Below are 14,631 nucleotides of genomic sequence, written 5' to 3'. Positions count from 1 at the left end.
GGGGTATTGTGTGTAAATTGATGAGGAAAACATTTTATTTAATCGAATTTAGAATAAGGCTGTAACGTAACACGGAAAAAGTCAAGGGGTCTGAATACTTTCCGAATGCACTGTACATGACTTATTTCGGGATCATGGCTGGTGTGTGTGTGTGTGTGGGGGGGGAGGCTGTGTATTCAAATGTGTGACTGTGATGAAAAGATGTACCTTTTCATTTTGAAGTCCGTCTCTTGGTCCGACTTCAATAATTTTAACATACTCTGGATATTCACGTGTTAAAGTGCACTGAAAATGAAAAGTCATGTTAGATATTGAAAACAATAAACAAATGTTATATCTGTTGTCAAATAAAGCGCTATTTTCCCATTTAACTGTTTCTCCTGTCCAATGTGTTACAACCTTAAAAGGAAACTACACCTGCTGATTTGGCCTCGTTTTTTGGCTTGCTGCTTATGAAATGCTGGCAGCCATGACAGAAGCCGAACGCGAGTTGGCTTGGGGGTGTGGTTTGATGTGTTTCTCAGGTGTGTCCTTGCCACCACCAAGACACACCCATCTGTCATAACCTTGCCAGCAGCTGTTTCTCCCCACTAATCACAACAAACAAACATCCTGCAGGTTGAACTACAGGCGGATGTATGGTGAGATGCCTGAGGAAGCTTTGAAGAGGTGAGTATCCTACAGAATAATATGAGAAGAATTCAATTTTTGAATTTATGTAGATGTTATAAACAAAGTGTTTTGATATCTTTCAAATGTAGTAACAGGTCCATGTAGAATAAACAACCCTTTACATAATACCATTGAAGCAGTGTTCTGCTAATATAACAATGTGCACCTTTCACCTTTCATTGCCATTCCCAGCCAATACAGACACTGTGCCTATCGGCATTTTCTCTTGTGGTAATGGGGCCACCTTGGCAAACATGTCAGAGTGGTCATACCTCCCTATGTGGTGTCCCGTATACAACAGGAGTGCCCTGATCCTGGTGCAGAATACACAGGGTTTCTTCCTACCCATACTGACTGATACCATTCCATTCAATAATAAAAAAGACAATACAAGTAAAAGTTGTGTCTAGTAAACATTTTATGATGAGTTCCAGGTCTCTCTACATTCAGAGACATCAGTATCAAGTGCGTCTGTCGGTCTGGACTTCATCACATCATCTTGCAAGTCTCCATGTATGTTTCTGTGAACACATACACACATAGTCAATGTTCTATTACCAATGGCAATTAGGATAGGTAATGTCTGACACACAAACTGGTACTATGTTGAAGTTTGAAGAGGTCACACTAAACCTACCTAATTCTGTTCTCCCCATCGACGACCGTTGGTGAGCAGGCAAGAGGTGAGGCTGGAGGTCAGGTCATTGGCAGAGCCCCATTGATAGACATGGCAGCGTAAATTAGCTCCTGCCACCTCCTCAAAGATACTGGTCAGTCACACACACAAACAAACAAACAAACACACACACATTATATGCATCTAAGTAGAAAATAGCAACAAATAATGTCAGTTTACATACATTTAGTTTCAAAATTGGGTTATCAAATGGATCAAAGTAATGAAGTGGGTTACCTTCTGTATTAGTACAAATTATGAGCCGGTGAAAGCTGTTGCCGCTGACAGGTGAAGGTTGCTGGTTGGATACTTGCCAACATGTGACTGACTGTTCCATTCATAGGAATACTCACAGCGAGGGCATGTCTCCCATGTCCGGCAGCAAACTGGACATCTCTCGAACAAGTGCAGCAGGCAGTCTTATGAGATGGTGTTGACTGGGAGGGCCTGTGACAGGTAATATAATAGACAGCCAAGTGGTCAATTGTATTTTGTTCTAAAGAAAGGACAAAGCTATTTGCTAATGCACTTCACAACCAAAATGATTCTACTAGTTGTATCTGCTTGCTGGGGAATTAGCCTACTATTTTATCAAATGTTTTTGAATACAACTTTTTACATAACACACATTACTTGTCTTTGTTGATGAAGTCATCTGTGTCATCAGAGCAATGCAAATAGTCTGGGTACCTGTTCAGGAGTCTTATGGCTTGGGGATAAAAACTGTTGAGAAGCAATTTTGTCCTAGACTTGGCACTCCGGTACTACTTGACACGCGGTATTAGAGAGAACAGTCTATGACTGGGGTGGCTGGGGTCTTTGACAATTTAGGGCCTTCCTCTGACACCGCCTGGTGTAGAGGTCCTGGATGGCAGGCAGCTTAGCCCCAGTGATGTGCTGGGCCGTATGTATGCACCACCCTCTGTAGTGCCTTGCGGTCGGAGGCCAAGCAATTGCCGTACCAGGCAGTGATGCAACCAGTCACGATGCTCTCAATGTTGCAGCTGTAGAACCCTTTGAGGATCTCAGGACCCATGCCAAATCTTTTTAGTTTCATGAGGGGGAATAGGCTTTGTCGTGCCCTCTTCACTACTGTCTTGGTGTGTTTGGACCATTCTAGTTTGTTTGTGATGTGGACACCAAGGAACTTGAAGCTCTCAACCTGCTCCACTACAGCCCCGTCGATGAGAATGCTCGGTCCTCCTTATCACACGAGTACTTGTGTCGCATGACACACTTTTATTCTGAGGTCTTTCCTGACAAGCTGTGAAAATAGCAAGAGAACAGTGAATTCAATAATTTTTGGAGGTCGCTAAACCATTGCAGTCCCATTACTGAACATGTTATGGTACCCACCTTTGCTCTTTCTTGTAAGTCCTGACATCCATTCATGACCAACTGTGCACTTTGTCTAACAGAAAAAAAGGGTCAACGATTGTCATCATCCCTCAATTATAAAACATAGAGAAATAACAATCTCGTTTGGAAGCTAATTCCATGCTGATTGGCTCCAGATTAGATTCAGACCGGTGACGCCGTTACAATATGCATCCAACTGTAACATGTTTTGCTATGGCCCAGGGTTGATTTGCGTTTGTTGCTGCTAGTTAGTGCACTGTTGTAGACAGACATGGTTACCTAGTATCATCATCGTTGCATCCAATATTTACTGTATTTGTGCCCTAGACTTGGATTGCACCTTGGAGACTGTGACAATTTAGTCTACATTACACTAAATTAGAGTGGCATGGAAATACGATGGCAACGCTAAAGTAGGCAAATATTTCATTGGAAACAACTTTGCCATATTATGGTGTTGTCAAATTTACTCTAGAGAGATGGCAATGTTGCCATTACTGTTACTAGCGAAGTTTGTCAAACATAGCTAGCAATGCTAATGTTAGCTAGCTAAAATACGGTTGTGTCCTTAATCTTAGTTAGCTGGCTAAAGTTATACTGCCTCTAAAGTCAATCTGGTGAAATCACAATCATGACAACCCGTTTTCCTACTAAATATTTCACTTCTTTCGAAATGTTATTTTGTTTCCAAGCCCAGTCCAAGTTGTATTGAGGTGGCTAACATTTGCCAGCTATCTAGTTAGTTAGGTAGGTAGCTAGCGATGATAGTGATAATGATTATCAAAATATACACAACCAGCAGGCTGTGGTCTAGCTACCAGTATACTCACCACCACTGGAGAGCAACGAAATCCAACCACCTATTGCGCATGATAGGGTCCTTCGGCAGGGCATGCAAACCATCGTTTTCGGCTGTGCATCCTTCTGGAAGCATGCATTGATTGCATGGTCAATCGAATGGCCGTGATCCTTTGAACGTGTTGGTTGGGGGCGATGAAACAACGGGAGCCCCATTCAATAAAGGGAGGCTGGGGGCGATTTGCTTGTGGAGCTTGGAAAAGGGTAGCATGATTTGTTGACATAATTGTTATCCAAACCCAACCTTCATTTATTCGTTGTGACACACTGAGGTTCCAAACTCCATTTTAGGCGAGACTGACTTTATGACCAAAATTATGCTATTAGACTTTGTAATCAATTTTGACACTAGAATAAATGATTCTGACTCACCAGGACGCCACATAGGCCATTTTCAAAGGGATTCAATGTTTTTTAGGGGCAGTCGCTCTAAGCCCAGAACACTTTGATCTTCAGATCACTGCTGGCACTTTAATAATGCATGACACGTGTAAAGTGTGTCAGTTCAGAGTTTCTAATAATATCTACAGTCGATTTTACAGTTGACAACAAATGCAGTCCACCAACAACTATAATACAGATTTTGTTATATTATACCTGACTAACTAATCTAACAGTTGTAGTGGGAAAAGATGAGAGGAAGATAGGATGGGTGTTCACTTAATGCACTCTCTCTCTATCTGACAATACGCAGATTTACTTAAAATAGATGGTGGGGGAGGAACAAATGAATTAAATTCTACAATATTTCAATGAGATATTTCAAGGACAAAATTCCATGTATTTAAGTATTTTTGTTATGGTAGTGAGGACAGTAACATTAGTAATCGCTCAAAATGATACTTTAAGGATTTTTTAAAATGTTTATCTCACATAATATAATTTAAAAGTATGCATTAAGGTGTCTGTAATAGAATATAATACATTAATAAATGCATTCCTATAGCTTCCAAAATATTTTCTACGATGTGGGGGAGTGCCAAGATGGAGACACATAGCATCCCCTTTATTCATCTAGTGTGTATATAAATCGTTGGCAGGAACGGGATCCTGCTTTTAGACCACAAGTCAACGTTAAACAGTAGGCATAACAATTATTTCATATATTGCGCTCTTATCACGACAATTGAATTTATTTTGAAATAGAGTGTTTGCAGTGTGATGCCAGTTAGTGTAGTGAGTGCCTGTTTCTGCATCCCAGGGTGATGCCCCCTCTCTGTCCTTTCACATGTCCCCAACCTGCACCCTCCATCTTACCTTCTCCTCCTGCAGCCGGCTTCCTAGCCACGGATAACCCTGGATGAGTTGTTCATAGCTCAGGCAGTGCTTCACTGTGGTGGGGATGTTGCCCATCCGAAACGCTCCCGTTTGGCCCCCAGGATCCTCTGGCTCCGACACCCGCAGTGATAGATCTTTACGCTCAACTGCAACAAATGCACATGGTGGAGTTCTCTGATCAATATGCTCATGAAGCAGACAGGGTGGAGACTGAGGCCCTTGCTGCCCCCCTCGCTGAAAGAATCACATCAGAGGACCGCAGCTGAAAGCAGAGAGCTGGCAGTGACTCAGCTGTTGCCATGGCAACCGCATCCCTAGCAGGGAATGGATGGGAGAGAGGATAGAGTCAGCGAGAGGGAGGAAGAAACACAGAGAGAAAGATTTTAAAAAGGCGATGAGAAAGAGAGAGAGATTAAAAAAGGCGATGAAGGAGAGTGGCATATGGAAGGGGTGGGAGTGTCAGTGACTAGCTGGCTCACTGGGGACACAAGTGTGAGCTAATGTTATGTCTGGACTGGTCTGACAGTGTTACGAGCGACTGTGTGAGCTGAGAGGTCAGGAAGCTCTCAAAGGGAAGTACTTGCCTGCCGAGTCTCTGGGCTCTAGAATAAGACCAGTCACACACTGCTTATTGTAAGTCCCCCACCTCAACCTTTCTGGATGAAATCTAAGGCTTCAGGGAAACAGGTTGCTTTGATTGATCTCTTTTGACTGAAACAGCTGAAGGTTTTCCATTGCCAGGTGTGCCACTAGCTGCCAATGTCAACGGCGTAGCGTAATAAAATCCTCTTGTAAAGCAGGGGCACAGTTTACCAGAGAAAGACCCATTCTTTCTCACCCAGATGTTAACAATAGAGGGGCTTAATGAAGTCCTAGCACTGAACCCTTTCAACATAATAAGCTGCCCTGCGATGAGAGAACCCTACCCCCCACTCAAGGGGAGAGACAGAACTTGTATGACCGTCCCATGAAAGGTCTTCAGGTCTCTGTGTCATTGGCTCCCAGGTTTATGTCCATCACTTGTCAGCTCCCTAAATTTGAAAACTCCCTCATGGCAGATCATTTAGAATCCCGCCCTCACAACCTTCTCTGGGCCACTGAAAATAGGGAAGGGTTTCGGCAGGGAATGCCAACCCTGCCATGTTTGAAGATGGTTTCAATGATGGGTGCATAAATCACAGTTTAATAGAAAGGGAGAGTTTGGATGAAATTGAGAGGTTGCTATTGAAAGGTTGACATTTTAGTCATTTCGATAAACTATTTGGCTGTAGGTTTACTATTCTGTGGATTTTTTGCGGACACATACAGTATCATCATATTGTATACCTACATTAATACTCAATTTTAGATTAATGAGTTAAAGGTAAAGTGTTCCAACAACAATGTGTCATTGCCAAAGCAAGTTTCTAATTCTACTATACAGGACAATGTTACTATCTGGGACCTTGGTGTAAGGGCTGTCGTGAGAGAGTGACCAAGGTGCAGCGGAGTTAGAGTTCATCATTAGAATATTTAATTCAAAAAACAAGAGAACACTACAAAAATGAACAAAAACGACAGCAAACAGTCCTGTTAGGAAAATACTCAAAACAGAAACAATTACCCACAAAACCCAAAGGAAAAACATGCTCCTTATGTGTGACTCCCAATCAGCAACAACGAGCTTCAGCTGTGCCTGATTGGGAGCCACACATGGCCCAAAACAAAGAAATGCAAAAGAAAAAGGAACATAGAACGCCCACCCAATGTAACACCCTGGCCTAACCAAAATAAAGAACAAAAACCCCTCTCTATGGCCAGGGCGTTACACTTGGCGAATGAAAATGGCCTCTGCAGGGTAGAATTTGAAAAAGTTGGTACTGAATCTTTGGCAGTTGCATGTCCCTAACTGGGCATTTAATGTTTCCCTTTTATGAGAGCTATGCAGCTAAAAGGACAACAATGGAAGCTCATCTTGACTAATACCAGCTGCTGAAGGTAACTTTTAAAGGGGGTGGGGGGCCCTTAGGGGAATATCCCTACTCATTCAAAGCAACGCAGTGCAGGCGATTGAGGAAGGTTTATGTTCGAGAAAATGTATACAAAAGGGCTATTAAGAGGGCTTTTGTACATTTGAAATAGCTTAATGATTCACGCCATGATTAAGAGCAGGCTGGCATTTGTTGGGATGAATCTTGTCCTGGAGGCAGCTCTGCAGCGTGGTCATTAGCTGGCCTAGCCACAGTGAGAAAGTTACAGAGACATAAATACCATACCCCCGAAAAAATGCTTATTGGGAATTGTGAGAGATTAGCATGTCTTGTGGGTAATGTCTTTGTGCCTCTGTAACTTTCTTACTCATCATTATTCACAATTCATTTAGGGTTATCCATAATCATGGTAGCATCTACATTCATGTACAAGTGTTCAAAAATATATTATATTCTTATTTGATTAAAAGTTACTCCAATATGACGCAATACATTATTTACCATTTATTTCTATTGGGCAATAAATATTTTGAAACGCAACCAAAAAGAACTGCAAATGAATCTAACAAGTTTGTAGCCACAAGTTGATGTAGTCATTGCGTGCTAGGAATATGGAACCAAATGCTAAACTTTTGACTACTTTAAAACACGTATACATTTATTTATCCAAATACATTTGGTTCTCTAAAATGGGGAGACTATGTACAAAAAGTGTTGTTATTTCTAAGCGGTTCACCTGATATGGATTCCCTCAAATTAAAGCTGACAGTCGGCACTTTAAACTCATAGTCATTGTATCATTTTATATCCAAAGTGCTGGTGTACAGAGCCAAAACGTCAAAAAATGTGTCACTGTCCAAATACTTTTGGACCTCATATGCACAATATATTTTACACATGAAACTCTTGGAGAGCAATCAGAAGACAAATGAATGAAAATATGTAAAATAAAAAATTATACGGCAAACGCCAACAGTTTCCCTCTTAAAGACCCATCTAACCTGGAAAATGTTTCTTGTGAGTAATTGAGAATATATCTTATTATCTTCAGAAAGAAACAAATGTGAAAAACACACTTTATAGGGAACAGGTTTTTCGCATGACATGAAAGGGTTTTAAACTCTCAGATATTGAAAACAAAATGGAACACAGAAAACAGGATCCAGATTAAATCAATTTTCATCCCTCCACCCGTCTTCAATTCTAAACCATATATTTGATTGAATTGCTTAAAAGGTTGCAACAGAAGAGCCTTGTTCATTCTTCAACTGTGAATGCTAGAATAAGTTTTAACAATGTACGTTATTTATGGGCAGCAGGAAAGCTTTATAAATGTACTCTTCAACCATGGAAAGTTAGAACTAAATTAGCTTACCAGTGATTATCTGGTTGCAAAGGTCTGTGTCAGCAAAATCTGGTCAGAATGGATGGATTGAGATGTGTATGTGGGCGGCATCAGATATGCTGAATAGATACAATGTGATAAAAAGAAACAGATCTGTGACCTTTCCCCACAACTCAACTCTGTGTAAACGACAGAGAGAAAAATAGTACCTTTTATTTTTTTTTACAAACGTAAAAGCCTTTATAAAAACAGCGGGTTACCTTATAGTTTTCAGGAAGGTCGACTGGCTGTGGCCAACTTTCCATAGCACCCCTCAGAGACAGCATGTGTGTTAAAGATTACTTTGCAGTAGTAACATTGCCTAGCACCCTTTGGTTTTTGGTTACAAAAGTCACTGACCTGTGCATTGGGGTCACTGTCCCCAAAGGACCATCAAGTGCAGGGTCATGTATGACATTTCTCAACAGATTTGGATGTTCGCGCTACTAAGCAGTAGCTGGCTTTGAGACCCGTTGACTGCTTGGCATGCCCTCTATGACAGATCTACAGTACGTCCACAGCAGCAACACACTGACTGTTAAAGTACTGTTCAGCAGGTGGGAACGCAGAAGCGCTTACCATCGTTGAATCATTCAAACTTGGAATCAGAATTATTTTTTGCTTAAACATGATGGATTGACTGTAAGATTTCCACATGGTCAATTTGATTCCTGAGAAGACTGCTGGCGGGCTATTAAATAGAAAACTAGCTAACTACAGGTTTGACATTGATGTATCTAGGCAGATGTTTTAATGCAGCTTCAGATGTATTGTGCAGATTGGTTAATTGCCCAGTAGAGCAATCTAAGGGTCTACTCATGTTATAAATGATGATCTCTCAAAGGTTCCCATCTCTTTTGTGGAAGAAGTTATATTTAATAGAATTTTTTTACAAGAGCATGAGAGAATATTTGTTAAATGGCGGCTGTTGATATCTCTATTCACTTTCTAAGTATACTACATAGGATAATTAATGATCTAGACAGCTTACTTTGAGAAAAAAAAAAAAAAATTCTGGTTCAGTAAGAAAGTTTAACAGAAATATGTGTTTTTGGTGTTTGAGTCAATTAGACCATACCCATTTCAAGATTAACTTTCTAAAAAATGAAAAGTTATTTCAGAATATTTAGGCAAATTAGCTGGCTCATTGATCCTGCTTTGTAGTATTCCTCTCTGTATCTATTTTTCTAAAACAAAAGTGTCTTCCTCAGATGTTGTGAGAGGATGAAAAGACAGTAGAGAGAGCATAACTAATCTTTTTGGTTAGTTTTAATGCATAACTACACAAAACAAAAATACCTGATTGAGGAGGAACCCAATGCACAATGTATTTCGTATCCAATGCTTCAGTATTATTCCCTGTGCCTAGAACAACTGGCAAATCCATTTTACTCCACCTTTCTGTCTTACACAACTCGACACATTTTGATGCAATATTTGTCTTGGCTGCCATGACAGTGATGAAAATTGACTAAGGAAATTGTACTTTCTTCTTTTATCCAAAGACTATAACAACTAATACTGTTTCAATGCACATCCTTTTGGAATACTGTTTGTCATCAGGCTTCTTTTGGAAAGGATGTTACTTCTGGATGTAACCACTGACAGGCATTAGTGCTTTTTAATTTCACTTGGGCCCAGAACTGAAAACAGAAATATAAACCAGGTGGGTTTGTCTTCTGATGGACTCTGGCAGGAGACCAGCCATCGGCTTTTGAGTCTTGATGATAAATCAGTATGATTAATACGAGATCTCTGACCTCGTTTAAACCCATTTCAGAAGAAGATGGTTAATACTGTACAGCTGATTTAGTCGTTTTTTTCCTTATATCTTTTTCTTTTGAGGTATTTTCCGCTGGAAAACACATAACAGTCATGTTGTTCTGTCCATCTGAAGCTGCATTTTCCCCTGGAAAACATGCATAAAATCCCTATTTGACTGTAGTCTTATGACACAGCTGACTGCGAGTTACTGTAACAGGCCTACAGCCTGTACAGTAAGAAGAAAGCACACATTCTCTTCCCAAGTTTGCACGATGTGGCCAGGAGCTCTGACTTTGTTCCTACTGGAATACATTAACAAGTGAGATTATCCAGAGACTAGCCTGTTTGAATTAGACGCCTTGAGAAAATACAGTTGTGTTTCATCAATATGAGACATGCACTGACCACCCTGCCTCTGATAACAGCATAGAGTGATTCCAAAAGGAATCTATAACACCTTTACTGATTAAAGATTTGCAAGGCATGTTTCCTGTGTTAGTCCCCCCAAATAGATATAATGTATATATTTTTTATGAAATCCATAACAAACAGCTTTCCATAACTGAAAGTAAATCCCCAAATATTCTCTCATTACATGGCAGCAGAATCAGGAAGGCACCTTACCTCTTCAATACTGTAGTTGCCAAGGAGACCACACTAAACAGGAACCCATACAGGACATGTTTCCATTTTTATACAGGCGATAAACTGACAGATACATTTGTCAGTTTCAGGTATTCAATTTAGAGTTAGCGATGATAAAACAAAAACTTAAAACATAAAATGGGACGGGAAAATATATAATTGGAAAATATGTCATCATTTGGAATCATTTGGCATGACATTTTTAAGAATAAATGACTGGCAAACTGTTGTTTAAGATTGATAGAAAAATGTTATCCACTGATCTTCAAACAGTAGGTATTTCACATAGGGCCAATATACAGTATGTAATCCTCAATTTATGTTTGTAACAATAGAGGGGAACCTTGAATTTGTCCTAAATTTACAACACAAGACACAAGTTAACCTTGGGAAAATGCTTGCTTCTCATGAAAGGATGTCTGAAGATGAACGTCTAAGTCCCAGGGCTAACCCTGCCAAGGCACAGGTACTTCAATTTACAATGATTGGAGAAGACATATCAGGTCAAATGCAGTCTTTTGGGACTCTGGAAAGACAACACACCACCCCCACTTTCTCTAGTTCAGGAAACAAATGTGCATATAAGCACACATACACACTATACATCAGCGTAAGGAGACATTTCTTGTGTCTTGCTGCAGCCTTGTCATACCAAGCAACATGTACAAATCTGACCCAGATGGCCGTGCTGTTTAAGAGACACTGATTGAGCTGTAATGGAAGTCCCAGCCCTCTCAAAGAAGACAAATAGGGAGAACCAGAGCCATATATTTACAGAGTTAGGCCAACTTTTAGAATTGTTTTTATGTTGTTCTAATTCTAGACATTAAGTTAGATAGTATTGTCTAAATATTCCTAATGTAATGTTAAATGGGAGCTAACATGGCTGCCATAAACTGTTGAAATGTAATGTAAATGCGTCAATATGCAGAAACCGCATTGGCCCAGCTCTCTATGTAAATGACTCTATAGGGAGAACCATGTCGAACGATGAATAAAATAAACTGAATAACATTTTTATTCGATACAATTTCCCCAGCCTTGTGGACACAGTGTAAGCTGACCCTTTGAAAATAAACTGAGGCAAAGAAGAAGAAAAAAATCCTGTAGTTAACTCAAGGGAATCAGAAATGGGAATTACGCAACAGAATTGACAATGGCTGTTGTTTTGTGGCCATTAATTTACATATATTAATTAGATCACTGAGAAACCAATGTTAACCCTGAAAGTGCCAAAAATTGAAATTACTAAACCCTTTTTTTAATCCATCTGAAATGTTTAGGACATTATCAAGCAACTAGTTATAGACGAAAAACACAATTTATCATGATTTAATATAAAATATGTATGCTAGGGGTGTGTGGCTAAACTGAAAATGTAGACTAAATAGTAAACTTTGCCACAGAGGTAGATGTAAAGTATATACTCTAAAAATATATAGATATGGAGCCACTTCAGATCTGCCCTTAGGGTCTGTGGCAGCCACTATAACTACACAGTTACTAAATCATTCTAGTCAGTAGCTAGGTATCCATCCAACTGGCGATAGGTTTTCAATATTCTAAAATTTGCATAAATAAAATATGCACATTTTCCGACCAGAGATGTGTTCCCATCAAATTAACTTGTTTCAGATAAAAGTCTGTGCATGATGACGTAGTGCACATAAAAAACTTTTGCGGTTCAATTTCCATGTACTGAATAAAAAATACAAGTTAAATGGGGTTCCATCGCATTTTCAACTCTACTGATGGTTTTGGCACAAAAAATGTTGCTTTACATAACGAATGTGCCCACACTGGTCTGGGTACATGCACTCTAGCCAACAGCTTGCAGAAACAGTGCTGGTATAGCCTACATGATGAGATTATTTTGAACGAAGAGCAATATTATTTTTAATTGTCAAACGGCAGCCAAGCATCGATCATCATGTCACCAGAATAAGACCCTCGATATTTATTGGAAAGGATCATCAAGCTCATCACCTTGCACGTTCATCACCCTGTGAAATTCATAACTTATAATAAACGGCTAGGTGTAATAAACTGCATCCTTTCCCGAGTTGTAGCGGGAGGACCAGGGTTGGGTAGGTTACTTTCTAAATGTAATCCATTACAGTTACTAGTTACCTGTCCAAAATTGTAATCAATAATGTAACTTTTGGATTACCCAAACTCAGTAACGTAATCTGATTACATTCAGTTACTTTCGATTACTTTCCCCTTAAGAGGCATTAGAAGAAGACAAAAATGTATGTTACCAATTGAACGACATCTATTGCAGGATGAATTCATGTTAAAGTTTACATAGCTGGCCATATATGGATGTTACATTTTACTTTATAGGTTGGTTGTGTATGCTTCTTCTAACCCATCGCTTTCTACTACATATCTGGGTACATGCACTACGATTCAATTATATCTTTACATTAATATATACAATTTATAAGTCCAAAAATGGATGTAACAACTACAGATTGCCCCTTTAAGTCTATCAAAAGTGTGCTAGTTTGAGCATGTGTCCATTAGGCCTATGGATGCATTTTATTATCAGCATGAATTAGATTGAGTAATAAAAGCCCTACTTTTATTCCATAGGCTGGGATCCGCACTATGAAGCTGTTGCAAGAGCACATTTTTCACTGGCTGTCCAATGGTTTCAAAAACAATGATTGATAGGCAGTTTAAGTTTCTTGAATTCAACCATTATTGGGTTCAAATACACATTTAGATTTGTGAACAGCCATCCACAATAACCACAATCCGTAAGGCTCAAATAGCTAAATGAGACAGCAGCAGTGTAATTCACATCAATGTGCTATGTAGATATCAATAATAAGTGATATCCATATCGCCGTAGACTACACTACTGCTGTCATCCTTACCTCCAAGCGTTTATTCTAGTTTGATAATCTTTGGATGCCAACAGCAGTCGCACCATTGGAAGACATAGCTTGGACTGTAGCCGACAAAAGCGTATTCCTGCTCTTTTCCCGTGATCCATCAAACACATTTGGTGTGTCATCATAGTGGTCTCTGACTTGTGGTCAGACTCGCTCAGGTGGAACAAATTTAAACTTGTGCCTTTTTTCAATGCTGATTTGAATGTCATTGAGAAAACAGAGAAGTGTCGAAGATTTTCTTTTCGCAAACACCTTTTCTCAATTTAAAAGTAATCCTCGATGTAATCATCTAGTTTTTCAAAAGTATCTGTAATCTGATTACAATATTTTTGCTTGTAACGTAACGGGTTACAGTTACCAGTTTTTGTAATCTCTTACGTGTAACGGATTACTTGTAATCCGTTAATTGCTTGTGTAATTACTTGTCATTACTTGAAATCCATTACTCCCCAACCCTGGGGAGGACTATACAACATGTCATCGCGTGACTCCAAGTTAAGTTCGATATGATGGTTACTACAGATGAAGTCGGAAGTTTAAATACACCTTACCAAATACATTTAAACTCAGTTTTTCACAGTTCCTGACATTTAATCCTAGAAAAATTCCCTGTTTTAGGTCAGTTAGGATCACCACTTTATTTAAAGAATGTGAAATGTCAGAATAATAGTAGAGAGAATTATTTATTTCAGCTTTTATTTCTCTCATCACATTCCCAGTGGGTCAGAAGTTTACATACACTCAATTAGTAATTGGTAGCATTGCCTTTAAATTGTTTAACTTGGGTCAAACGTTTTGGGTAGCCTTCCACAAGCTTCCCACAATAAGTTGGGTGAATTTTGTCCCCTTCGTCCTGACAGAGCTGGTGTAACTGAGTCAGGTTTGTAGGCCTCCTTACTCGCACACCATATGCTGGTGCGGTTGGCCCTGGGTTCCTCCTAATGCAAGACAATGCTAGACCTCATGTGGCTGGAGTGTGTCAGCAGTTCCTGCAAGAGGAAGGCATTGATGCTATGGACCGCCCGTTCCCCAGACCTGAATCCAATTGAGCACATCTGGGACATCATGTCTCGCTCCATCCACCAACGCCACGTTGCACCACAGACTGTCCAGGAGCATGCC

General features: G+C 39.8%; 1 protein-coding gene and 2 long non-coding RNA genes across 6 annotated transcripts in view; all 3 read right to left on the bottom strand.

Moving 5' to 3' along the window:
* The window catches only part of hmgcll1 (3-hydroxymethyl-3-methylglutaryl-CoA lyase like 1), a 31,121-nt gene extending 25,906 nt beyond the window's left edge, over window positions 1-5,215 (bottom strand). The window contains exons 1-2 of one of the 2 annotated variants that reach the window (XM_029765364.1): window positions 4,823-5,215; window positions 208-285 (exon numbers count right to left, since the gene is read on the bottom strand). In XM_029765364.1, the coding sequence (XP_029621224.1) occupies window positions 208-285; window positions 4,823-4,918 (174 nt within the window). In that variant the 5' untranslated portion in view covers window positions 4,919-5,215. The remainder of the gene's footprint in view (window positions 1-207; window positions 286-4,822) is intronic. The other variant, XM_029765365.1, reaches the window with a different exon arrangement.
* LOC115201599 (uncharacterized) lies at window positions 1,073-2,082 on the bottom strand. Of its 3 annotated transcripts, none has more exons than XR_003879776.1 (3): window positions 2,039-2,082; window positions 1,310-1,795; window positions 1,073-1,193 (listed from the first exon to the last, which is right to left on the bottom strand). It is a non-coding gene; the product is annotated as an uncharacterized LOC115201599 (long non-coding RNA). The 3 variants fall into 3 exon arrangements; XR_003879777.1 differs by having other exon boundaries at window positions 1,982-2,074; XR_003879775.1 differs by having other exon boundaries at window positions 1,310-2,074.
* Window positions 2,471-4,055, bottom strand: LOC115201600 (uncharacterized). The gene is made up of 3 exons (XR_003879778.1): window positions 3,538-4,055; window positions 2,705-2,759; window positions 2,471-2,612 (listed from the first exon to the last, which is right to left on the bottom strand). It is a non-coding gene; the product is annotated as an uncharacterized LOC115201600 (long non-coding RNA).
* Window positions 5,216-14,631: the final 9,416 nt, after the last annotated feature.

This window comes from Salmo trutta, chromosome 10 (genome assembly GCF_901001165.1).
Source record: "Salmo trutta chromosome 10, fSalTru1.1, whole genome shotgun sequence".
Classification (NCBI taxonomy): domain Eukaryota; kingdom Metazoa; phylum Chordata; class Actinopteri; order Salmoniformes; family Salmonidae; genus Salmo; species Salmo trutta.
The sequence above is the reverse complement of the archived record's forward strand: the minus strand, read 5'-3'. Positions and strand labels throughout refer to the sequence as shown.